The 27,073-nt window shown below is 42.3% G+C and overlaps 1 protein-coding gene across 9 annotated transcripts in view; it reads left to right on the top strand.

Moving 5' to 3' along the window:
- Positions 1–27,073, top strand: part of EML6 (EMAP like 6) — a 174,983-nt gene that overhangs the window by 130,583 nt on the left and 17,327 nt on the right. For 3 of the 9 annotated variants that reach the window (XM_048518631.1, XM_048518594.1, XM_048518565.1), the window contains 10 exons: positions 1,501–1,626; positions 8,141–8,155; positions 12,674–12,682; positions 18,089–18,167; positions 18,906–19,035; positions 19,969–20,067; positions 21,227–21,247; positions 21,668–21,841; positions 23,240–23,448; positions 26,633–26,790. In XM_048518631.1, coding sequence (XP_048374588.1) covers positions 1,501–1,626; positions 8,141–8,155; positions 12,674–12,682; positions 18,089–18,167; positions 18,906–19,035; positions 19,969–20,067; positions 21,227–21,247; positions 21,668–21,841; positions 23,240–23,448; positions 26,633–26,790 — 1,020 coding nt within the window. The remainder of the gene's footprint in view (positions 1–1,500; positions 1,627–8,140; positions 8,156–12,673; positions 12,683–18,088; positions 18,168–18,905; positions 19,036–19,968; positions 20,068–21,226; positions 21,248–21,667; positions 21,842–23,239; positions 23,449–26,632; positions 26,791–27,073) is intronic. The other 6 variants (XM_048518600.1, XM_048518575.1, XM_048518586.1 and 3 more) reach the window with 6 other exon arrangements.

Here is a 27,073-nt window from a genome sequence, read left to right as displayed (position 1 = left end):
TGCCACTATGTTTCTTAATTTATCATGTCTCGTATCTAAGGAAATCCCTTTGGCATTTTTCCAACATTGGACAATAATCGCTCTCGCTTCAACTAATAAAAAAAATAAGTGTTAGGGGTGTGTTTACAATTGGTGTTTTTATTGATAAATTGAGTAAGGCTTGTTCAATTTATTGATTCCCAAGTTAGTTTAGCAATCTCTGCAAATATTGGTCTCCAAAAGTTTGCTATAACTGGACAGTCTCTCCAGCAATCTTTAAGGCATGCTGTTGTAAACCTTTTGAGATTGATTTGAAAGGGAAACGTTGGAATCTTTGCTTCCAATCCTTATCATTAAATTTAGTATTTAGTTTTATTTCCCAAATCTTTTTAGTCATCTGCATTGGAGCTTGACCTTGATTTAATAATATTTTATATATTTTAGTGATTAAATTTCCTTCTTCCTCCTGTATATTCTGAATACAATTCTCAAATTCAGTTAATTTGGTTTCCTTCTTTTGTAGAAAACTAAAAGGTTGATGTTTTAGCAGCTACTTGGTCCATTCAGGAATCCTTCTTTCACTCCAAAGTTCACTAGTGTTTAAAAGGATGGTGTTTGCATCCGTTAACGTTATTTGATTAAGGTGGGATTCACTATACCTAAAAACATAATTTTTAGCAGAAGCAAATTTTGGATGGTGTCCTGTGGAAGTCAGTGGAGAGATCACTGGACATAATACCTTTTCCCATTTCCTCCATTCCAGTATAGGAACATAAGCTAAAGCAGAGCATGCTTTGGTTATTACTGACTGACTGCTGGCTGCCTCTGGTTGATTGCAAAAGGCACTCTTTAGAAGTGGAAATGTACAAGGCTTATAAGTTTGATGTATTAAAAAGGAAATCCCCCAAAGCCATATCTTCATATTTGCTACGACATAGTGTATAGCCATACTGAATTCATCTAGCCTTGATAGAAGTGGTAAGAAGTAGTATCCAGGACACAGCATGTTATAATTTTATAAGTGTCATGACAGACTGTATTTGTAATGCCAGTAAGTCATATTCAGCTGTTTTGTCCTTTCTTCCATGCTTGAATGTAGTTTACTGTTGAACGGCTGTTGTATTGGATTGGTCAGTAAGATTTCATTTACTCTTGTCTAAGATGCCTTGTACCTGCATTCTTCTTTGCCATAGTTTACCAAATGTTTTAGATCGTCTTCTGCTCAAGGTATTCTTCTAAATCTGAAAAATCCTATGTGTTACAAGGAACAGGAAATTGGCTGCCTAATAATGACTAGAAAGGTGGTTCTGTTTCAAAATACATCCTGCACTTATCTTAGTACTTAGTTCAGTTGAGATAATTAATTGATATTTCTCTCTCCTCTCCCCATCCTTGTTGTTTTCCTTCTCTTCCTTCTCTCTTCGACCATGTCTCCCTCCCTTGTATCTTCTTATTTTTCCTTTATTTTTTTTCTTGCTCCTCTGATTGGCTCTCCGCCCCCTTGCTTTCTTTATAATTTAGGAGTGGGGCACCGATCAGAGGAGCTGCAGGAACGGTCTCGCGGTGTGGGAGTCCTAAGACAAGTGCTCCCACACCACGGGGCATTTTGGTCAGTGTCGGGACTGTCCCAGACAATCCAGGACAATTGTAAGCCATACAATCTTATGCTTAGAACAATGCAGACCAATTGTGTCTTCTTGGATGGGAAATGATTTGTGTGTGCCTGATCTGAATTGCTTTAACTGAGTGGGCTACAATGTTGTTCTATATATGTTCCATGTTACTAATATGGGGGAAGTATTTTCAGAGGGGCTGCATTGTGCCTTTCACTAACACCTGATGCATATCTTGTTGGCAGCATTTTGACTGTTTGACTTGCATGACTAGGGAATCGATAACCCCTCTAATATCCAGTGTGGTCGTGACCTTGAAAAAGAAGCAATTCAAACACCATTCTCTTTTCTCTGTGTTTCTGCCTCTATGTCATTGCACTTGCCTGCCATTGCCGAACTTTTTTTTTTGGCAAATGTGTCATAAATCAAGTCAAAGTTAGTGCCACCTTAATGTGACGTTCACTGCATATGCAAACTCCTCCATGCCTTTGTGTCACTTTGCCTCTCATTTACTGTGCCAGGGAGCAGTGGAGTGTGGGAGAGGCAGCAGCAGTGCAGACCTGGCAGTATCCATGGCCAGAACTGTGGGCCCTCATACTGTTCTCCCACTGCCTTTCCCATTTCTGGCACCCATTGGCTATCCTTGCATTAGTCTCTCGTGGAAGACAAGCCCACTGTTTCCTTTTAAAAATTTCATCATCAGATACTCCCAGGTGCTTTGCCTCATTTATTGCCGTGTGACGCTGTGTTAAGAGGGCTATCCTGCTTTTCAAAAGTAATTCGCGCTGATACTAACATCAACCTGCTATGGCAGATCTTTCAAAATGGCTCCCACTAATTTCTTCTCTCTACAATCTGAATGCTGTGGCTTGCTACCTTGTAGAAGGCATGGTTCATTTGTGTGTGAACTCTAGAAACACAAGATGCTTTCATGGGATATGTTTATAGTGGTCTTTCTCTTTTTAAAGAATTTCTTGCCCCTCTGTGATGTCATACCAGTCCTTTACTTTGGCTGCTCACATGTTAGACATGTTTTACAGTCCAAACCAAAGGGGAGATGGAGTAGAGCCGTGGCCAGAAACGGTGCAGCCATGCTGCCTCCAAAGAGGCAATTGGCAGTGCAGGCATCAGGGGAGAAGGAGAAACTCTTTACTCCCCTGGGAAAATCCATAGTAGAAAATGACTTACACTACCTTTTGTGGTATAAGTCCTGTGGAAGGGGAGCATTCCTAGGCTGAAGGTCCTTTGAGAACACCCGCAGAATGCCCCCCTCCACTCTGGTGTGGGCATTTGTGGCAATGGTCAGTTGCCACGGGGGCCAACTTCTAGATTTGGGCTCTGTGGCAGTCAGCTGCCAAAGTAAGTCCCTTGGTGCCAGCGTCCATGCCAGTTTGCATGGCACTGGTGGCACAGACACTGGTACAACCCTTCCACCACTTCTGCGGTTTCAGCCACCTACCCGCCCCCTTTTGGATTGCGCAGTTAGTCTTTGATCTGCTAATCTCCACCACAGTTTTTAAATTCTGTGGAAACCCCCCTCCCTCAAGAGGGAGAGTTTTGTTGCAATATTTCTCTATATGAAAAAGATAATTGGGCAACATGGTATGCAATTTTAAGGTTACGGGCCTGTTAATTTCTGACCAGGAATCTCAACCTGGTATAAGCGTTTGACTATCACTTACCACTTTCTCACACTGAAAGAAGAAGAAAAAATGAACCCAGTTGAATTCAGTTTATTTGAATCCAACATGTCCTTTAACATCCAATCAGAAAGAATGAACATGTTTGATCAAGAAATCTTAAAAGAAGCAGAGTGTGTGTGTGATGAAAATGAGACTGTATTTTATCATCATTGTGCACTGCAGCTATTTTTCAAAGGTGTCTGTCCTCAGCAGAGAGCCTAGGAAGCCAGCCCTGCAGACTACATTGCCTCTGCTAAATGCATGCCAGTTTCATCCAGCCATGTTGATTAGTGGAGACAAGTGCCGACCGAAGCATTCTGAAATACGTGCAAACATAGGCAAGCTCCTACGTTTTCTGGGGAGATTCTTTTCCAATTTCCCTTTGTCACTGTGAACTCTTCTGCAGATTTCACTGAATCACTTCCTCCCTTTCTCCTTCGTAAAGCAACATCAGTTGGTCCTTTTGCTTGAGAAGCCTGAATACACACTGCATTGCTTTCAGCCTCTATGAGACTGGCATCTCAAATCCTCCCACCCACACAAGCACACACTGACACCAACCTACCTTGTATGGTGGCTTTACTTTACTCAAGGATTTTTCTTGTACAAAAAGCATCAATGCATGCAATGAACATAATGCTGAAGAGTATTTATAGAGCCTTACTGACTATGGTTTTGTTTTCCACCATTGCTCAAGGGACTGCCTGCCTGCTATTTGTATGTTCTTTCTCCCCCACTTCCCGCTATCTGTTCTTGAGTCTATATACAAAATCTGCTTGTATAGAAACAAGAAGCGAATGCATTCTGCTGATTCACCGCAGTGCCCACATGCGGCCACAGGCTGGTCATATATTATTAATCTGATTTTTTTAATGCATAAAATATTACCTGTATCACAAACTGGCCAAATATAAATCCACAGCAGCCATACAAGAAAGGCACCTTGCAGATCACTGTAGATGTCAGCATATCCAGGCAAGAAATTAAATCTAGAGCTCGTGAGTCTCCATTTTGGTCACCCAACACTTGAGGACCTACTGTACTCAACCAGCACTAACACTTGAGGACCTTCTGTAAATGCTTCAAGACAAAAACTGACTTAACACTGTAAAAGCCGTCACAATGAGTTCATCGTCTGTGCTCAGTTTTGCAATTTGTACGACAGACGTGTATACTCATGACATGAGCTCTGATTTTATCCGTCATTCCTTTTATTAAGATTAAAATATCTTCTTTTTTAAACAAAAAAAAATTCAAACTGCAAACTCACACTTGTTCATTTATATAACTGTCATTCAACTAATTTTAAACACAATTGCAAAACTGCTTCTGAAGAGTCGAGTGTTGGTGACTGCTTAAGAGCAAGTCGATCAGTGCTGTGCGCTGCTAGCTTTCATCTCACGCCAGCCTGAATCAGGCTGAAAATCTGCAGAACTGTTTTTTGAAAGCTTTCCCAGGAGAGAGAAATGCGTGTGTTCTGTCTTCACTCTCAACTGAACTCTTTTTCCTTGTTATAGACTTTTTCAGACGTTGCATACACATGTATGGCAGCCTCCCAATTGTGCATAGATGGTCACAATATTCACGGTTGCCATGTTGTCTGAACATGGGCAGTGCATATATTTTGTATGGGTATACAACTTTGGAACATGCAAATGGATAGCTGATTTTCCGGGGGTTTGGTTCATGTTTACTGAAATTGTGTACATATGCAAAATATGTGTGGTGCCCCTGTTCAGACGGCATAGTTACCATATGTTTCAGGAACAGTTGACAGGCTCCCAGTTTATGTGGATGTCATTTCTGAAAAGAACTATTTTTTGTCTTATTTATTTAGAAAATTTCCATGCCACCTTTCCAGGAAAACTGCTCTTGGCAGTTTATTCCCATATCCAACACCTACAGCTAAAACAGTTATTCGTTTTAAGTTCATCGGTACAGGGTTTCTTAGTGAACTTTACCAACAGGGCCATTATGGACAAATATCTGAGGAGACAGAATCTTCAGTATATTTATACAGATGTTTGCATCCTTCACACAATTTTTACCTTTCAGGAATCAGTGGAATCAGGATCATCTCTTTGGAGTCATTCTTTATGTGATTAGTAAAGTAGTTGATTAGTTGTATTTAATCATTAGCTTCTTGTAATCTTGAAGGAATGAAATTATTCTTTTTCTGTAATATCTGTCATGAATCTTCACTGAATCATTTGTTCAAGTGACAAGGGCAAAAAAAAGATGGCAGCCTTTATACTGGATTGGATGGGACTTGCAATCACTCATCTAAGGAAAATTATCAAATGGCAGCCATCATGTTATGGCACCTTCTCAGTCAACAAACTAGATGTTCAAGACACACGGAGCTATTGCTGCTCCATTTGTTCTTGCTCCCCTTGTAAAGTGACGTCACTGTACTGCTGTGTGTTTCCTCATCCATGTATCACATGGAACTTGTTAAAATGAGATCCCACCTAATAAACCTAATGCTATCTCTGTTGCACCTGGGCTACTGCATACCATTGGTCTGTTCCACACAGCACAAAAAAAGACCTCTGTGGAACATCTTAAAAAGAGGTGGCTGCTTCTTTTCTCTCTGCACTTCCAAAATAAGACATCTGAAAAAGAGACAGCTGCTGGTTTGGTTCCGGACAGCAAAGGGGTCAGAGAGGAAAAGAGGCTTTTACTTTCCCAACCATTTTGCTGTCTGGTCAGTTTCACCCTCTGCTTGTGCCCGACATTTTGTGTACTGGTGAAGGGATTCTCCCTGGCTCCATTTGTTGAAGGTTGCCCCAGGATGTTTGTTGTGCAGGCTCTGATCCTGGTGCCTTTTCAGCCTGAAAAGTCATTGTACTCAGCTCTTCCTACCAATTTCGGCAATATATAGTTTTTTGTTTGTTTTTTTGGGGAGGAGCAATCTTCGAAGATATGCAGAGAATATGAGAATCTTAGCCGCTCAGAGGACTCCCACTGAAAAGCACTGGGACTGCAGAGAGCAGAGATGCTTCTCAATGGCTGCTAGCCAGGTCCTCTGTGCTTCCAATGTTTTTCAGTGGGAGTCCTCCGAGCGGCTAAGATTCTCGTATGCATCTCTATGTATCTTAGCAGATAGCTCCTCCAAAATTAAAAAAAAGAAAATTTATATATTGCTGAAATCAGCAGGACCCACAGAGTACAACTATGTACTTCTTGGGCTGAAAAGGTGCCCAAGATTGGAACCAGCAGAGCATACATCCTGGGGCAACCTTCAGCAAATGGTGCCAGGGGGGATCCCTTCAGCTGCACACAAAATTTCAGGTGCAAGCTGAGGGTGAAACTGACCAGAGAATGAAACATCAGGTGGGAAAAGTAAGATGTCTCCTGAGCTCTGCATTCCAAACAACCAGGCAGGAGACATCTTGCAGGTGCCTTAAGGAAAAAAAGGTTTGCTTTGAAGTGTTGTTGTTTTTTTAAAAATGCCTTGAGCTGATATACGGTGTCCTGAGGATGTCTTGGGGGAAAAGCTGTGTGAAATTCTTCCTCATGACATCTTTTTAAGGTCCTCAGGACATCTTGTTTGTGCTGTGCAGAATGAGCAATCTATCCAGGAATTGCCTGTGGCATATGACATTAGTGTAGATTGAGTACACCTTTCCTAGCCCATTGCTGTCTATTCTGTCAGGTAGCAGCACTTCAGTATATTAAACAGTGGTTTGGCACACAATCCATTTGAACTGGAGATGCCAAGGACTGAACCTGATTCATTCTGCCTGCAGAGTGTCCATTCTTCCAGCTCAGCTGTTGACCTTCCCATTGCCTCAATTATGTCCTTTCCCTTATTAACAGGTTACCGGTATTTGCTATCTGTAAATCCTACCTTAAGGAACTTTGAGCAGCATGGTTTTTGGTTCACTTAACAGCCTGGCCTGAAAATGGAACTACATTGAAATACTTGCAGACCAATCCCTGTGCCCCTATTAACTTTAAATGAAAATTAATTTACTATTCTAAAGTAAAGGCAGATTGGAGGCAAGGGAGAGGTGTATTTAGGCAATCAAACCTGATGATGTCTCATACCAGTCAATGGCCTGGTTGAGACTTTCAAATCCTCAATAATATCCCTTGCATAATGACTGCCGGAGCTGGACCTTGTAGGGGACATGTCCCACCATCATCGTGAGAATGATCCTTTGCATCTCATGGATAAGCCATGAGCATGACGTATTCACAACGCACTGCCAACGGCAATCTTCCCCCACCTATACAACACAAGCCCAAAAACCTAAACTGGGCCGATTGAAATATGTCCCAGACTTCATTAGTGTAAATTCTGGGGCTTGCTAAACCTCTGCACATTGCAAGTAATTCAGTACAATCCCTGAGGGTAATGAGAACAACAATTGTCCTTAAAATAACAGGGATCACAATGCATATCACCATTTAAGAAGGAAACAAACTTTTCAGCTTATGCAGGCCACTCACCAATCTGCTGCTTCCAGGACCGATACCAAAACTCTGGTGGCTTAAAAATAAAGGTCCCCTAAATCCTCTTCAGCTCTGATTATAGCTTGAATTAATCTACTTTTCTGCTTGTTCTTGTTTGTAAGCTGAAGCATGGTGACATGTGAATGTAATAAGTAGCTTGGATATTTAAAACTGTTCCACAATGTCTGTGGTCAGCATTTGTTCATCCCACAGTATCTATGGGTCAAAATACACAGTGTGTAGATTAAAACATTAGTGGGCAACACATTAAAACAACTTTGAGAGTGCCTGTACTTTCTCCAATGTCTGCTCCTGCCATTTCAAGCATACTCACACTTTCTTGTTGCATTACTGGAAAGAAACCGTTAATACTTGTATTATGTTTTAACTTGCTTTCCTTTGGAGGCAGGGAATTGTCAAGTAAGTATAAGCCACATTCAAAAAGAAAAAAAATGACACAAGTTTCTTTGAGCACACAATTGATATTATAGAGCATATGAAGGGAATAAGATTATGATGAGTATCTTCTACTTGCAACTATATGGATTTTGCATCTTTAGCATTTTACTTTTCAAAATACACTGGTTGCTGTCATACCCTAATCTTCATCAGACTTACCTGGGTCTTCTTACATGAATTGTGATGTGGCATTATTTTCATATTTCTTAAGCAGATTTTTAAGTGGCAACAAACCACAAAAGGCTTATTTATATATATATTATATATATAATATTATATAATATATATATGTGTAAATATGTATATATGTATGTATATATGTATGTATGTATATATGTATATACACACATACATGTATATGTATATGTGAATATGCAGAATATTTGTACATATATGTGCTGTGTATAGAAAAATATAAAATATATATGTGTGTATATATTTTCAAACTATATCTTGTGCTTCTTATCTAATATGACCATGTCATAGTGAACAGTGTCCTCTAGGGGTGAAGGCAGATGCAACATTAATTCTTACGTAAAATTGGCTTCACTACTTGTGCTCAGTCATATCTTTCAAGTCAAGGGCTGGGTCTGCTCCTATCTTGTCATTCTCTTCATGCTCGAGGCGGACTGAAAAACTATGTTATTTTAAAGGACCATAAGTACATTTGTTTATATGTCTCACCTTCACTTAATATCTCCTCACCCACAAACAAAAATTAAAATAATTTAAAAACAGTTGTGGGGATGGGAATGGAGAGGAATGGTGTGCCAATGTAATACTTTGCTAGCCAACTGACAGCCACTGGTACTGCAACTGTTCTCTGAAACACTGAATTAATTTTTAAGAGTTCACTTTAGAACAGAAGGTTGTATGTGCATCGCAAGGCATTGCAAATGAGTTCAAGCTGTTTGTACCACACCTTAAATGTTACATCTGTCTTCACCTTTGCTTTCTTCACAAATCCTGCCTTGCTGTCCCCATAAACTTTATCAGACATTCTTAGGAGAAGAGGTGCGATAATTGGTTCATTGCCATGATACACTAAAACAGAAAGAAGAAAACGACTAATGAAAGGAAACCATTGAGTATTTTCTAAATTGCTACCTTAAAGACCCTCCAGTTTGATATCATGTGATTACTAGTCTGATTCCCTGATCCAGAGAACCAAGACTCCCATAGAGGACTATACCCCTATCAGTTTAAAAACAAAGAGGAGCAAGCCCCCTCTCCTTATCAGAAGTTATGATGCAAAAATTGCTTTGTACCTTGGACTTGAGGAAGAGCAGTGACACTGAGTCCAAATACCATCTATGTAGCTATCCCATCATGGAACTCAGAACAGTGTACGTTAGTTCTCCCTTCCTCCGCTTGATTCCTTTGAAGCAGATTATTCTGAGAGATTGTGACTAGCCAAAGGTCACCCAATGAGTTTCATGGCAGAGAGAGATTTGAATTTAGATCCTAGTCTAACACATTAACTGCTACAACACCCTGTCTCTAATCTCTTTTGCCAAAGGTTAGGCTATTGATCATTCCCAAAAACAAAACTAGTTTCTCCCTGTAGCTTAATAAATGTAATAATATAATTCTTAATTGCAACTGCTCCTCCTTGTCTCTTACAAGTCCATGGAGCATGAGACCCAGTGAAGAGTAGTGGTTAGAGGCAGAGGGGGAGAGGGAGAGGGGGGTGCACCGGGCGGGGGTGTGGAGAGGGCATTCTGGGGCATGGCAGGGGCGTTCTGGGGTGGGGGCGGGGACATGGCTGGCATTGGCTGATGGAATTGTAGTCCATGAACATCTGGAGAGCCGCAGGTTGCAGACCCTTGGTATAGGGCCATCCAGCATCAGGGTTGGGGAAAACTTTGTGCTTAAGGGTCAAAGCAAATGCAAAGTTAGGAGCTCCATGAATGGATCACTCACAAACTTCTTTTCATCCTCAATAGCTGCTATTTTCATTGGGGAATTGAATCAGGGCTACTGCCCTAAAGAAAAGGTTAACCTTTTTCCTTGTGCTTTCTGGACCTGAAGGTATCAGTGTTCGAGTCCAATAATATTTTCCTTGTAGATCCAATGTAACTCTGAGGAGGCTACAGATGGCAGGAAATGACCCAAAGGAAGGGCTTTAATCCAGTGGTGGGATTCAAATAATTTAACAACCTGTTGTTTACAAGCACCATTTTAACAACCGGTTCTGCCGAAATGGTGCAAATCTTCTAAATCCCACCACTGCTTCAATCCCCCCCCCCCCCCACCAGTACCTTGGCCCTTGCCCATGTCATTCCTCCATCCTCAACAGCTGTTTTTTAGCCTAAAAAAAAAATCCTGCATGAAAACAATTCTCCTCCTCCTCCTCTTGAGGGCAGTCTAGTCTATTAACACTTTAAAGGAGAAAACAAATGTTTTCAAAAAACATTTTTAAAAATTCAAATACCACAAATGAATGGAGAGAGAAGGATTAACTCTGCCCTGCTGTATTTCCATTTGGCCCTGAGACAAAACCGAGGCTGCATTTTAAGATATGTGATCTCTGTCTTTTGTGTTTGAACCTTGAGGGCTTCTCTTTTCCCTGGAAACAAATGGTAGCCATTCATTGTGTGGAAGCAAGTAAAGAACCTAATTAGATGTTACAAATGACAAAAGTTCACCCCGGGACTTGTAGCTGCAACCGTAGCTGCTAATTCCTGATGGTAACTTTGCAAGAGAAGGAGGAATTCCTACCTTCTTCCCTCAGCTCGTTTTGGTGGCTGAAACATCTCCGGGGGGGTTGTGGGAGCTTCCAATGATTTCAGAGTCTAAAACAGGTTCTCTTACATTTACCAGTATGTTTGCTGTGTTTTAGTAGCGACAGAGAGACGTAAGGCAGCCCTCATTAAACTGCATAGCTCTCCCCTAGGTTCTGTTTCTTGATCCTATACAGAGCTGATGAGATCTTGGCAACTGGCTTTCCTAGGCACTCTGTTTAAAAACTTTCAACACAATACCTGCCCGTATTTTTCCCCTCAGATAAAGTATTTGAAGTGGGTATCACTATATATTAATCGATCTTTAGATATAGTAATAATAACCTGGCTAGTTCAGTCAGTTGTATATTATAAATTATCTTGATCAGGCTAAATTTTAAAGTGAAAGTTTATTAAATAGCCACCCCAGCCTTTCAGGCTTGTCTGCATTATGTGTGAAGTAGGGAGAACATTAGTTCACTTTCTTTGTTTTGTGGAAAATACTTGTTATTGCAGATGTACAACAAGGGGGCTGAATGGAAGAGGCAACACAATGGCTTTTTCCACACAAGTCAATGAAAATATTTTCAAAACATGGTCCCATGAGTCCCACTCCCATCCCCATTTGTTCGCACTCACCCCCTCGAAGCGATTCCTGGATACCATTTTTGTGCTTGGTCTATTCGTTTGTTTTTTACTTCTCCAGGGATCTGATGCTTTGATGCTTCAAAGCCATGTGCTGCAATTCTTCATAGGTTTTGCACTCAAAGCTTCAAAGATATCATGCCCCCAAAATAAAATTTTAATAAACTGACGAAAATAAACAAGCGAGACTATGGAGCAAGCTCAGAAAATGCCACCAAGAAGGAAACCCAGGGACTTCAGAGAGGTGTGAGAAGCATTTTAAAGCGATTGCACAGCAAGTGAAAACATTTCCAGAAAAAGAATCGCTATCGAGGATGCATGTAAAATGTTTTCAGGCTGGAAATAAAACATTTTGGGCTAAAAAGATGGGGGAACATTTTATTTCTTGTCTCAAAATGTTTCATTTTGGTTGTGCGGAAAAGGACAGTGTTAGATTTGCAATAACGCCTCCCACCTATCCACCCCCAGCCCTTGTTATTAAAGTTACAAATAGTTTGGTGCAATATAGCAGAAGCCCTGCTCTCCTTCCCATTACAGCAGTGCATCTGTCATTCCAGGGACCACATCAGACAGTAGCAGTACTCCTAAGATGTTTTAAGTATGCAGCTATATTGCTAAGTGTGAATGCAACAAATATGTTTGCAAATCCTCAGTGGGAGCCATGGTGGGCTGCAGCTCCCAGTTGAGTTACGCTGCACGTTCATGTCATATATGAAATGGAAAACAGAAAAAAAAATTCTGTATTATTTGAGGCTGTTGGTATACTCTGGATTTTTCATTTTCTGTGCACACACTGAAAGGGTATTTTTCAGGGCTGTGTGGAGCATGCAGGAAGCACTGATGAAGCTTCCATTCTTTTTTTTCTCCTGTCCTTTAGGATCTTTAGTGCAGACTTTGTCCTGAGATGTCAGGGTATGACCGTTCTGACTTTGCAGATTGGTGCACTCTTTTGATTTCTGTTTTAGTTCTTGCTGGCATGCTTGAGTAGCATGGGTGTGTGCCACACAGGAATGGCCAGTCAGAGGCTTGTGCATGAATGACTATAGTAGCCTGGTTCTATTTTCTTGAACTGTACTAAGTTTCTCACTTGGCTTTATTTGCTGCTTCCAAGGGGATCAAGGTAACTCTTTCCGTGTTGTCCTGTTTTACCAGCCTGTGTTTGCCTGCGTGAGTTGTCATAATTTTGTTTGGTTTGGTGTTTTTCTTGCCAAGTTGGTTGTACCACAGTTTAGTTAAATGATGTTTTAGTAAATGTAACTTTTTGTGAAAAAGCTGTACTTTAAATCATACCTGCGCCTCCAAAAGCATTTACTTTTCTAACATTTTTGAAGAATTCTTCAGCATACAAATGCTTTATTGTCTGTGATTACCCAAATCTTTGTCTTGCCTCTACTTGCATTATAAAATTCATTGTGATCACAGGCCATAGAGTTTTTGCTGTTTCTAATGGCTTTAAGTGTCCCTGGAGCTTCCCCGTAGTATGTTTCGCCAACACACAGACAGGGCAACCCTTTACTTAGTCAGCCATATCCCCTTTGAGTGAGGACCACAAAAATTGTCTCTGAGCCAGGTGGAGCATCTTCACAAATCCAAAATGGCCAGGCAACTTGATGCTGTGACAAGATTTCAAAACCTCCGCTCTTAAAACTGCCATTTTTATATAGCAACTCCTCTTGGTTAACTAAGTCCGCTCTCAGTTCCTCAACTTCCTTGTAGCCTAACAGAGCTTGTACAATTCTGTTCTTTAAAGACTCCCAGGGGTCCTCCTGGGGAATCTGGTCTGCCGTCTTCTGCACCTGCCTGTGGGTGACCACTCCCAACCCCAGCTGCTCCTCCTCCTTACTCTCGTGCTGGGGTAACTGGGACAGGTTATCAGCCAGGAAATTCTTTGAGAGTGAAGCTGAACTTGGGCCCTTTCCGCACAAGCCAATTATCCTGGAGTAGGGATGGGATCAAACCCAGTTTGACCTAAACTGGGTCAATCCTGCTTGAAGCCCCCCAAGGCAGGATATCTGACAATAGTGCGATTCTTTTCAAATAGCCTGCCTTGGCACTAGGCCGAGTGAAGGGCCCCAGGTGGCAGCGGCCACTTTTGCCCACAGTTTTTAAAAACAACTTACCTTCTTTCCTGCACAGCTCGGCAGGAGAGGGTGACTGGCCCTCCTGCCCCCGAGGCGTCAGCCATGGCCGTGGGGGCCCGCCCCCTCGTCCCTCCGTGGCTGCGCAGGAAAGAAGGTAAGTTGTTTTAAAAGGATGTGGCAGCTGTGGGGTCACTTGCATGGGAGTGTGCAAACAGCCCTGGGGCTGCACCGGGATCAATTATCCCAACTGCACACACACACACCTGCATCCTCCAGCCCATGCGGAAAGGGCCTTGGAGGAAAAACTCCCCACACCTCAACTGTTTGGCACTCCGTTTTTGTGGGGTTTTGTGATCTGTCCAAACCTTAAAGGGTTGGGTGACCCCCTCCAACCAATGCCTCCATGTTCTGAGAGCTAACTTTATTGCTCTCACCTCTTTCTCCCAAACTGGCCAGTTTCTCTCAGTTTCATTGAATTTCTGGGAAAGGTAGGCATGCAGTTCCAGCTCACCCCCCTTCCTCCAGCTGCAGTAGAACTCCCCACACAGCAACGTCTAAAGTTGCACAATGAAAGGCAGGTTGGGATCTACATGTCTCAAGATTGGCACTGTAGTAAACAGAGTTTTAAAGTCCTCTAAAGCCTTCTGGCATTCAGGGCCCCGATCCAGTTTAGCAGATGACAGCTTGCCTTTAGCCTACTTCCTGTTGGGTTTCAGCAGGTCTGTGAAGGAGAAAGCTGCCTTTGAGAAGTGGGGTAGGAAAGACCTATAAAAACTAGCAAAACCAATGAAACTCAGTAATCGTTTGCGAATGCATGAAACTTCCCAGTTCAGTACATCTTTCACTTTCACTGGGTCCATCTCTACTCCCTTAGCCAACACTCTTTACCAAGAGGTCCAGCTGTTCCTTGTGGAATTTGCACTTGGACAGCTTAACACACAACTGGTTCTCCCAAAGGTAGGATAGAACCTCTGTCACCAGCAGGACAGGCTCCTCAAGTCAGGGGTGGGACAATTAAAATCTCCAGGAAAACCACCACCCTCTTGTACAAGAAATTGTGTAGGACCTCATTAATCAAATTCATTCATATGCCAGGTGCCCCACTCAACCGAAAAGACATAATTGTATATTCAAAAGCACTGAGAGGGGTGCTAAAAGTAGTCTTCCATTTGTCTCCCTGCCGGATCCAGACTGTGGAGTATGCTTTGTGCAAGTCCAGTTTGGTAAAAGTCGTCCTTTGATAGACAGACTAGCACGTTCTTTATCAATAGAAGAGGGTAGACATTGACCACAACAGTCTGTGCATAATCTAAGCATGCCATCCTTCTTTTTACAAAACAAGACTGGCTTTCATTTTCAAAGTGGCTCCCCACTTGACTAGTCCAGTCAGAGCGCACCAAGGCCTCTGTGCCTCAGTCTCTTCCCATCAGTTTCCTGGTTCCCATCATTTCATTTCTCATCGCCCACAAGTGTTCCATAGTGGCACTGGCATCTGTGCCATGGGGGTAGTCCATTCAACCCTGAGGCGTGTTCCTCCAGCCTTCAGGTCCGAGTTTGCCTGGCTGTCTGGGCAACCCTTCTCTTCCTCCATCTCTTCATTTTTGGTATCCAGTGGATCTGTTTTCACCAGACATTCTGGATGAATAAGAGTAGCCCTGTGAAAAACGAGTGTGTCTTTCACTCTCCTACAGTAAGTCAGACACGAGGATTAGCGAAATCTGCATTTATTGCAATGGTCCCACAACTGGCAATTGCCAAACTGGCTTTCAAAAAGCAGAGCAAAAACTATAAGGCTAAGCTGAACCCCCGCCCCCCCCTTCCTCTGTCTGCAGGCCAAAAGGAAACATTCCTGGACACATCTGTCCCCAAGGTCAGGCAGATGTGATAGCAGCATTCCCAAACCATAACACAGCCATTAAGCAAACTATGCCAAGCAAAGATTGTTGGGTGCCAACCTTTTCCAGGAATATGGCAAGACTGCGAGGCACATCTTGACAGCCATATAGATCTCTCATTTGGATTGGGGTGCAATAGAAGGGGAGTCAACACTTTCCCCTCAACACCATCTTTCCAGTTGAAATTATGAGTGTTTCCATTCTCACCTGGAATAGCTGTTTGCCATGTGAGAGAAAACATACAAGGCTCCTTCCGCACATGCAGAATAATGCACTTTCAAACTGCTTTCAGTGCTCTTTGAAGCTGTGTGGAATAGCAAAATCCACTTGCAAACAGTTGTGAAAGTGGTTTGAAAACGCATTATTCTGCATGTGCGGAAGGGGCCCAAGAAACCATACAGGGCGCTGTAGGGGTGGGGGGGTGATTTGAATCAGGAAAACGCTTTGAGTGGGAAAGCTTAAAAAGTCTGTCCCCATCTGCTGCTTTTGACTCTGAATGCACCCCCCCCCCCAAAAAAAAAAAAAACTGAAGACTTCTGATCACAAAGCTGCTTTTGTCTTGTTTGGTCTCCTTATTAGTAAGGACTTTTAGGTAGATCATCATTCCTGTAGCATTTAAGGTAGCTGCCACACAACAGAACTGTGTGTTTCCCAAACCTGTATCATATAGCCTTCTATTACATTAACATTTTTAGAAATGTCTTCAGTAAGTTTCCATCTGCGTGTTTGACTTTTCCAATTGGGGGTGTGTGACTGTAATTATAATTGTTTGCTCTGCCACCATTAATTGCTGGTGCACTTGGAACAAGGAATTCTGAGTCACTGACATAGTCACATAATGAAGCAATGGTAAGAGAACACAGGACAATAGCACAATCAAGAGCTGAGATGGATGGGGACAGTGCTGCTTGAGTGCCGCACTGCCCGTTTCACAGGGCTTTCCCTCAGCGTAGGAAACACAAAGAACATTTTAACAAAAAAAAAATTGCAGCGTATCTCCATCGGCAGTGCCACCAGCGTATGGGGGCTGACAGGGTCTAGAGGCAGACTAAGGAAGCCCTGGCCCCCAGAACGTTGGCGGAACACCAGTGTAGCTGGGGGTGGCATGCAAGCCAGATGGTGGCAGATTTGCCCTTCCACTGGCGTCAGTGCTTTGAGGAGGGTATGTATGCTGGTGGAAGCCTATTCTGCATCCTGAGGGGGTTCCCCCCCCCCTCAGATTGCACTGCCCAGTTAAGGGCTCAATAAATACTGTACAAAGCAGAGGCCTTGCTAGCAATGCACCACATGTGCCTGGCAACCAGTCTGCCAAAAACACAGTGTGACACTCTAAGACAACTCAGAAGCTGCTTTTGTCACCAATAATGTATGCAGTTCCTATTTAAAAAAAGAAAATTGACTCTTAATAGGCAGGATCCAGTTTTGGAGCAGAACAAAATACTATATTGCCTTCGTTTCATACTGAGCTTCTGTTTGCAAACGTAGCATTTGGGTTATTTTCATATTGAGAAACAGTGCAGAATGTAGGAGAGGTAACTAAGAATCTTACATTTTCAAATACATCGGAACCTCAGTTTTCGTTGGTAATCCGTCCGAAAAGAATCGATGAAAACTGAAACCGATGAAAACTGAGGCAAACTTTTCCATAGGAATCAATGTAAATCCAATTAATCTGTTCTAGGCACTCCAAAAAACATACCAAAAACAAATTTTTTGGTGAATAAACATAGCGTTTAATGCTGAAAACAGTAATAAACAATAACACTAGGACCAGCTTCAGAGCCAGTGGACAGAAAGCTGTCCAAAGAGGTCTGTTTCTGATGCCTCTTTAAGATTTGTCTGAAATGGGGCAAGACATTGTCATTAAACAAGTCATTGTCATTAAACAAGTCATTAAACACGGCCTGCAACAGTTTTGTCCAGGTGATTTTTCTCCACAAACCCCTGCACCTTACTCCAAATTGATGAAAACCGAGACAAATTTTTCACTGAAAAAATCAATGAAAACCGAAACCGATGAAAACCGAAGGCAATGAAAACTGAGGTTCCACTGTATACACAAGTGACTGGAAAGGTGCTTGTTCATAGCACATATGAAGCTTTCCCCCTTTCAGTGTGTCTGGGAAATCTATCCATTCACAGCTCCTTTTCAGCGAATGGTCATAGCCCAGGGCTATAACTGGACACCGCACAGCAAATGAACAGCTTAGTTTAAAAGGCAACACCTTTTCTAAGCATCTTTGGATCCTGGTCCAAGTTTCCATGGAGCGTCTGTTGATTTGCACAAGTGCAATTCTAAAATGACACTCACCGCCCAATTGCGGTTAAGTCTCCCAACCTTTCTGCTGTTTTAAATTTTGTCTTCTGTGGATAATCTTGACAAAAGCTCTCAAATCCTGGTGCTGACAGAGATGAACACATACAAACACACACACCTAGCAGGCTCTGGCTAGCTGGTTTCATTGCACCATGCTCCAGTTAGTGTGTACAAGGTGTTCTTTTTGTCCTTTCGTGCATGCTGATTTATATGTTTCATTGCACTTCTTTCAGGCCGCCAGTTAGCAGAGCTGCTCCTCAACCTGAGAAACTTCAAAAGAACAACGTCAACAGAAAAAGGAAACTGATTGAGGTCAGAATTAATCATTTCACTTTCATATGTGTTCATTCTCTTTTAACACACTGTGTGTGCATCACTGCAGTTTTACGGGAGTCCAGCAGCACCTTAAAGACGAACAAAAGCTTCAGCTTTCATGATCAAAGTTCATATCATCAAAGAAGACTCATGAATGCTGATTCTGAAATAAATATTATTAATCTTTAAGGTGCCACAGGACCCCTGTTTAATTTTACTGTAACAAACTGACATGGTTACCCCTCCAAAATTATGCACATTGATTTTATTATTACACACACACACACACACACTTGGACTTAATTGCTTTTTTTAATGATCTTGCCAATGTCATATCGAATTTGTAACAGAGTTACAAGGGCAATGGTTGCACATTCGATGTGCATATTTGTTTTGTGTGAGATTCACATGTCAACAGCAGTAGTGTTGGTTGTTGCCATCTTTTCCAAATGGTCACAAGAATTTGCAGCTGGCCTAAAGAGGTGATCTTAGATAGTCCATTCAGTGATTTGATTGCACTGGTAACCAGAGTTTGCCCTGCTCCGTTTCTGAATGTTTTCGGAATGCATGTTCTTCTAGCACAGGACATTCTCTGTTCTTTTCAACCAAACATCCCTTAGGAGCACGTACCGTGTTCTCCTGTGAGTTAAACATGCAATTGTACCTTTGTCAGCTCTCAAAATGTCTGGCTTAAAAGATGTACATTATTTTATTCTGTGACCTTTTTCCTTCTAGGAGTTGGCTTTAGATCATGTTTTTGGGTACCGTGGATTCGATTGTCGCAACAACCTTCATTACCTCAATGATGGTGCTGATATTATTTTCCATACTGCTGCAGCATGCATAGTACAAAACCTTTCCACAGGTAATTGCCCACTCACGCCATGGAAGCTTGCTGGGTGGCCTTGGGCCAGTCACACACTCTCAGCCCTGACTCTGGCTAGTATTTGGATGGATGACCTCCAAGGAATATCAGAGTCATGACACAGAGGAAGGCAGTGGTGAACCACCTTCAAAAGTATCTTGCATTGAAAACCTTGCACAATTACTACAAGTCAGCTGTGACTTGATGGCCAAAAACAATGAAGCAGACCGACCTTTGGTCCGTCTAGCCCAGTATGGTCTATGGCTATAGAAGCTGAAACAAAGAGGAGGTCTTTCCCAGCACCCTCTTCCAGAAATCCTTTAACTGTAAATGCCAGGGGTTGAACCTGGCACCTTGTGCATACAAAGAATTTTAAGTCAATGATGGGAAGCCATAGTTTCCAGCATGTTACAGCATGAGAGTCAGCATGGTGTAGTGGTCAAGAGGACACTAAGTTGGAGAACTGGGTTTGATTCCCCACTCCTTCACATGAGCAGTGGACTCTAATCTTGTGAACTGAGTTTGTTTCCCCACTCCTCCATATGAAGCCTGCTGGGTGACCTTGAGCCAGTTACAGTTCTCTCAAAACTTTTTCACCTTATCTATCTCACAAAGTATCTGTTGTGGGGAGAGGAAGGGAAGTAGTTTGTAAGCCTTATGGTAGAGAAAAGCAGAACATAAATCCAAACTCCTCTTCTTAAAATGTGGCATAACCAGGTTTAACAGAAATGCTGAATAGATGTTGAAATAATCTAAGACCATTTTCACTTCCAATTTCAGCTGTGTCATAATGGTAATGGTTGGTTCTCTTCCCACCCTTCCCCCATACCAGAGCTCTTTCTTGTAGAATGGAATTACTTGAAAATGCATGGTCATTACAAGTTCTGTTCAGATATTGTTCTAAAATCAAGCTTATTTTTTTTAATTGCACAGGAAGCCAGACTTTCTACTTGGAACATACAGATGACATCCTCTGCTTGACAGTCAATCAGCACCCAAAGTATAAAAACATTGTGGCAACAAGCCAGATTGGTAGGTTCATAGTAAAGTTAACATAAAGGGACTTAAATTGTTGCGCTCCTTCTCAGTGGAATTGGACCGTGCCATTCCCTCTAAACCATATTTGATTGCCAGCTTTATTTCTAAGCCCAAGATAAGGATCTCATCTAGCCTAGCACCAGCTAATGTGCTAGGATTATTTTATTAATAGTCAACCTTTCCTTATGTGGGACTCACTGACCAGACATTATGTGATATCAATCATGTGAACATGAAGAGCAGCAGAAACTGAGCAACTTATTATGCACCAAGTGCTAGATTTGGTCAGGAGTGATATTTCCAGTTTCAGATAGGGGGCAAAGACGTTTCATGGGGAGGGAGAGTTTCTTAGCCAAATTTAAGGTCCATTCTGGGATTTATTCGTGGCTTAAGAGCAAAAAGGTAGTTCATTTTAAGAGTGTAATTCCCCACACAATCTGTAACAACTGTTGACCAATACATAGGCTCATTTAATTGTTTATATTGTATCAATAGTCTAAGTGCTGACCTACTGATTTGGTCGTAGAGAGAGCTGTTTTTCAGACAGGGGAAAGGGAAGCCACTATCTCATATTTCTGAATGCAGAGCAGTGCTTGGATGGGTGTTGGTAGCATCTTATGGGTCAATCATTTGACCAGGCTCTGAAGCTTGAGGCAAGTGTGGTCTTCAGAGTCCAATCCTGGATAAATGGGAACCTTGGCCAGTGTTGACTGTAGTCAAGACCAATGCTGTATTTTCTCTTGGTGGATGGAACTGTCTCCCTGGAAGAGAGATGGTACTAGGAAGAGGGCCTGGCTATTCTGGAGATGGCTTTTGTTCTCCAGACTGTGGTTAAGAGGGAGACGCCATTATTCCTGCATCAGTCCATTCTGAGTATCTTGTGATCAGAACAAAATCGTAGGAGCTGGACCAATGTTTGCTATTGATAAGAGCAAAAAATCAGTATGTTAGCCATATAATTCAACAATATTCCTGCCTCTCTTTTGTTTTGTTGTTCATTTATTTAATCCATACACATGTTTAAATTTTGTTTTTTTGATTTGGTGCTTCCTTCTGATGCTGATGCTGAGCACTTCAGCATTAGAAACACAACTTATTTTAGCTATTATTTTCCCTTGGTGCTTTCTCATTTGCCATTGCCCACACCATGCAGGTGATTTGACAGAACTTCCAGGTAAGGCAGTTCTCTCCTTTGAGTCCTACTTCACAAAGTTCCATCAGAACCCTTCATGCTCCCCTGTTGTATCTTTGTCAATTGCAGATACAAGTTGAACATTGACAGATTAATTTTTTGTGTGTATGTGTGTGTGCGTATGTCAACCTCTCCATAAACGTCTCATGATTATTTTAGAATTTGTCTCATTTTGTAAACTGCGCTATTTCTCCTCAACCTGCCATGTTTGTTCCATGAGATAGTATTACTATTCTATGTCGTTCTTATGCTTGGGGAGGAATTGAGATGTTTTAATTTGTCTGTTCTCCTGTCTTATTCTTGGTAAAGTCTACCAGTCTTGGTGGACCCCAAGATCTTGGAACATTCACAGCTTTAAATAGTTCCCTTTTGATTACTCCTTTTACTAAAAAAAAAATCCAGGTACAACTCCTTCTATCTACATTTGGGACGCTATGACTAAGGAGACTCTGTCTATGCTGCGCTGCTTTCATTCCAAAGGGGTGAACTATGTCAATTTCAGTGCTACTGGCAAACTTCTGGTGTCTGTAGGAGTGGATCCTGACCATACAATCACAGTGTGGAGGTGGCAGGAAGGTGAGTTGGAAATTCTTGTTATTACTTATTGGAAGAGCCATGAATAGTAAGAAAATAAACATTCTACGCATTATGTGCACATATGAGCAACTATACATCAGTCGCCTTCTTTAACTTAAAAAAAACTATGTGGGAGGTGTCAGTGGACATCAGAAGGAACTCTGTGGCATAGAGTGGTAAGCTGCAGTACGGCAGTCAAAAGCTCTGCTGACAACCTGAGTTCAAGCCCGGCGGAAGTCAGTTGTATGTAGCCAGCTCAAGGTTGACTCAGCCTTCCATCCTTCCGAGGTTGGTTAAATGAGTACCCAGCTTGCTGGGGGTGAAGTATAGATGACTGGGAAGGCAAGGACAAACCACTGCCATAAACAAAGTCTGCCTAGTAATCATTGTGATGCTTGCACAGGGGACTACATTTTTACATTTACCTTAATTGACAGCAGAGAAGCAGTACAGGTAGACAATCTTTTCCATACCTGCCATTTCCTCACTCCATATAACACGCTTCTCCAGCAGCTTTCCTCCCCTGTGAGGTTTCAAATGTGCACTTGCCTTGTTAAAAATCAATGTGCGCTAAGGAAGCGAACAATATTTGATAGATTTCTTCCATCTCCCCATTTCTGCTGGATCTACATGTGCTACAGAATGAGTAGGCAAGAGTATTAAGGTGATTGAAGGGGATTTGAGAAAAACTCCTTGCAAAAAGAAAAGCAGTGCATCACAGGGAAAGATTTTAGCATAGCCATTTGCCTCCACATCTTTTCTGTTTGCAGGAGGTTTTATTCTAGAGCAGTGGTCAAAAAATGTGATTTCCCCTTTGCAGTGTGAAGTGGTGCAGGCTGTTCTACTACCTCATTTTTCATAGGTGTAGATCACGTCTGTCTGTATGGCTGGAGACAGGCCATAACTTTTTCCAGAGGGCTGAATATGGTATAATAAGAACTTTGTGTTGTCGAAGGCTTTCACGGCCGGAATCAACTGGCTGTTGTGGGTTTCCCGGGCTGTGTCGCTGTGAGAGCCTTTGACAATACATTGAATGTCCCTACAGGGAGGAAATGTTCAAACAGACCCAGAAACTGGAAACACTCCAGAACAAGAAAGCTCGCCTACTCTGTTCCTTAACCTTTCTTCTGCACTGCAGGGACACCAGAACCGTTGCAGCTTTCCACACAGCAAAAAGGACCTTTCCAGACCACAGCCACACAGCCTGAAAAACCCTCAACAGCCAATAAGAACTTTGTTGCTCCCACTATGCACACTTTTGTCCCAACCCATCCCATCCCGATCCCTGCACCCCACATCCAGCAGGATTTGCTGGGTTTGGTGGTTCTTTTACCATATGTCCCTAACAACAATTAACATACTTCTGAAGGCTTAAATCTGTCTTCCTGATTTCCATAGGAGCTAAAATTGCAAGCAGAGGAGGACACCTGGAAAGAATCTTTGTTGTCGAGTTCCGCCCAGACTCAGATACCCAGTTTGTATCTGTTGGAGTAAAGCACATGAAATTTTGGACTTTGGCTGGAAGCGCTTTGCTGTATAAGAAGGGAATCATTGGTTCGTTGGAGGATGCCAAAATGCAAACCATGCTTTCTGTGGCCTTTGGAGCTGTGAGTTCATATTTTTACAGAGGGAGATGGAGAAGGACAGTTCTGAGTTACTGAAATTGTTCATTTTTGTGAAAGTGGTATACAAATGATAATATGTTCTGCTAGATAGATTCTTCTAATATGTAGAATCTATCATTAAAGATAAAATTATAAAACACGTAGAAAAGCAAGACCTGCTGAGAAAGAGTCAGCATGGCTTTTGCAGAGGCAAATCCTGTCTTACAAACTTACTAGAGTTCTTTGAGGGTGTAAACAGGCATGTGGACAGGGGTGAACCGGTGGACATTGTCTACTTGGATTTCCAAAAGGCTTTTGACAAAGTTCCTCACCAGAGACTGTTGAGAAAACTCAGCAATGAAGGAATAAGAGGGGAAGTCCTCCTATGGATTAAAAACTGGTTGAGAAACAGGAAACAAAGAGTGGGTGTAAATGGGAAGTTCTCACAATGGAGAGATGTGACCGGAGTGGTGTCCCAAGGATCCGCTTTGGGATCTCAGTGCTCTTTTAACCTATTCATAAATGACCTGGAAGTAGGGTGGAGTAAGCGTGGGTGGCCAAGTTTGCAGATGATACCAAATTATGTAGGGTGGTGAGAACCACAAAGGATTGCGAAGAGCTCCAAGTTTTGACCCCGATACATTACTAGGGTGAGTGGGCTCAGAAATTGCAAATGCAGTTCAATGTAGCAAAATGTAAAAGTGATGCAATAACATAGGGGCAAAAAATCCAAACTTCACATATACATGCTAAGCAGGGGTCAGTGCTATCAGTCACAGACCAGGAAAGGGATTTAGGCATCTTAGTTGATAGTTCCATGGGAATGTCAACTCAATGCATGGCAGCTGTAAAAAAGGCAAACCTTCGATGCTGTGGGATAATTAGGAAAGGAATTGATAATAAAACTGCAAAGATTGTCATGCCCTTATATAAAGCAGTGGTGCGACTGCTACTTGGAGTACTTGTGTCCAGTTCTGAGCCCTGGTCACGCATCTCAAAAAAGGATATTGAGGAGATAGAAAAAGAGAAGTGCAGAGAAGGGCAACAAGGATGATTTGAGGGAGGATCGAGCATACCTTCCCTATGAGGAGAGAGTCTGCAGCCGCTGGGGACTCTTTAGTTTGGAGAGGAGACATATCTGAGTGGGGGATATGGATTGAAGTCTATAAAATTATGCATGGGGTAGAAAATGTTGACAGAGAGCAAATTTTCTCTCTTTCTCACAATACTAGAACCAGGGGGCATTCATTGAAAATGCTGGGGGGAAGAATTAGGACTAATGTAAAAGGAAACACTTCTTCAATGCAATGTGTGATTTGGTGTTTGGAATACAGCTTGCCACAAGGGAGGTGGTGATGGATAGCTGGATAGCTTTAAAAAGGGCTTCTGGGACAGATTGATGGAGGAGAAGTCGATTTATGGCTTACCAATCTTGATCCTCCCCTTGATCTTTGAGATTGCAAATGCGCCTTAACAGACCAGGTGATCCGGGGGAGCAAATAAATGAGAAGGCCATTGCGTTCACATCCTACATGTGAGCTCCCAAAGGCACCTGGTGGGCCACTGCGAGTAGCAGAGAGCTGGACTAGATGGACTTTGGTCTGATCCAGCTGGCTTGTTCTTATGTAAGGCCATTGCGTTCACATCCTACATGTGAGCTCCCAAAGGCACCTGGTGGGCCACTGCGAGTAGCAGAGAGCTGGACTAGATGGACTTTGGTCTGATCCAGCTGGCTTGTTCTTATGTTCTTATGTTCTTATTCTTTGCGGCCTCTGTTTATGCCGTGTTATCGCGAGCAGCAGTGTTCTATTCGAGAGTTGACATTGTTCTGTAAGTATGCATAATGGAATCAAACATCCCAGTGAGTGTCCAGCTAGAAGCAAAATTCTACATTGTGTGCAATATGGGGAGGCTGCCAAAAAGGGCATCCCTGTAATCTTTTCCTCTTGTTCCCCATACCATGTAAGATCACTTCCCCAGGGTGATACATTTACCTGCTCCCACAAGCAGCTGCCAGGGGTGCCAAGCAGTATGGGGAGAAAACATCCCAGCCAAAGTTGTGGCTCTAAACTGTTATTAGTTTCTTTAGCAATTTTGGAATAGGAAATTCTTTACTTTAAACACGTTGGATCCAGAGATACCTAATCATGATGATATCTACTTGCAGAAAAACTGTTTTATACCATGAGATAGACCATTGCCCAAGGAGCATGAAACTACAGCCAAAGCTGTTTTTCTACTTGTCTGAGGGCTTGGACAACCTACTGCTCAAGCAAGTGAGCTGCTTAAGAACCTGCAGTACAGTACTGTACAGTAGAGTTCATGCAGTACATTAAAATAATGTTCTATTTTACTGTACTGCTTGAACATTTTATGTCAGCTGTTGTGCAGACCTTTGCAGAACAGCACTGGTGGCTATTTGGCTTTTATTTGTGGTTCTTTGGATCCAACCCTGAGCATCTTATTTATCTATACAACAGTCAGGTGAAATTATCAGTAATATTCGAATGTGTTTCTATTGTGTGGTGGCCCACTTCACAGAGGAAGCCTTGTTAAATAGCAAGGTAAGGGTCAAGGGTGAGACTGGAAGGACAGAAATGGTGGTCTTAGGAATGTAAGACCTTGGACGGAGCAAAGAAGGGAGGAAAGGAGCAAGATGAGATGGGTGAGGAGGATGTAGGTAGACGCAAAGAGCTGGAAGGATTTCAAAGGTGAAGTATAGAACTGGTAAACTGGTGCTTTATACAGTTGTATTTGATCTCTGCCAACCCTACTCAAATTTGTATCAAGGTTTGGTAAAAAAGATTCGCCATAAAAAAGAAAAAGTTGTAAGATTTGTTCCTTGTTTTCCTACCAAAGTTTCCTTTTTACATACCTATAACACTAATACACATATGTAAGGCTATACCTAATGTCACTATAACCTCTTACGGATACTGTAAGACATCTCTATTATGGAATCTGATTCCTCAACCTACGGAAACAGTTTTTTGGTGAAATGCATTTTGTGGCCTTGGACCTCAGTCTGAGAAGAAGCGTGCTCTCCCATAGGATACAGAATCTGCCACCTCTAGTCCAGAAGCTTGGTTTGCTGGTGCAGAGGACCAGCTTAACTAAGTCAAGACATAGTGGTGATGTCAAGTCAATGGCAATGGCAAAGCAGACTGTTGTTTGTTTTTTCTTCTAGAACAATCTTACTTTCACTGGTGCCATCAATGGAGACGTTTATGTCTGGAAGGATCACTTTCTGATTAGGCTGGTGGCAAAAGCCCACACAGGCCCTGTCTTTACAATGTACACAACTCTTCGAGATGGCCTCATCGTTACTGGAGGGAAGGAGAGACCGTAAGGACCTATAACCCGTTTCTGTCTGCAGTTGCCTACCTATCCCTTCCTGCTTCAGAGAGAAATGCAAATAACTGATTAGGGGTGTGAAGGATTCTGATGAGCTGGATGAAGAAAACTACTGTTATACACACTCTGCCTTCTTGAGTGATTATGTTAAATGGTGGTACTGCATGTTTAATTTTCTCTAGAAGTCATAGGTCAAGCTTCAAGATGGCAAGATTAAGTAAATGGCGCAATTCTGGAGACGGCAAAACAGTCGGGCCTCTGTCCCAGGCTCATT

The sequence above is a fragment of the Sphaerodactylus townsendi genome, linkage group LG01 (genome assembly GCF_021028975.2).
Source record: "Sphaerodactylus townsendi isolate TG3544 linkage group LG01, MPM_Stown_v2.3, whole genome shotgun sequence".
Lineage (NCBI taxonomy): Eukaryota > Metazoa > Chordata > Lepidosauria > Squamata > Sphaerodactylidae > Sphaerodactylus > Sphaerodactylus townsendi.
Note: the sequence above shows the minus strand (reverse complement) of the source record. Positions and strands in the feature narration are given on the sequence as shown.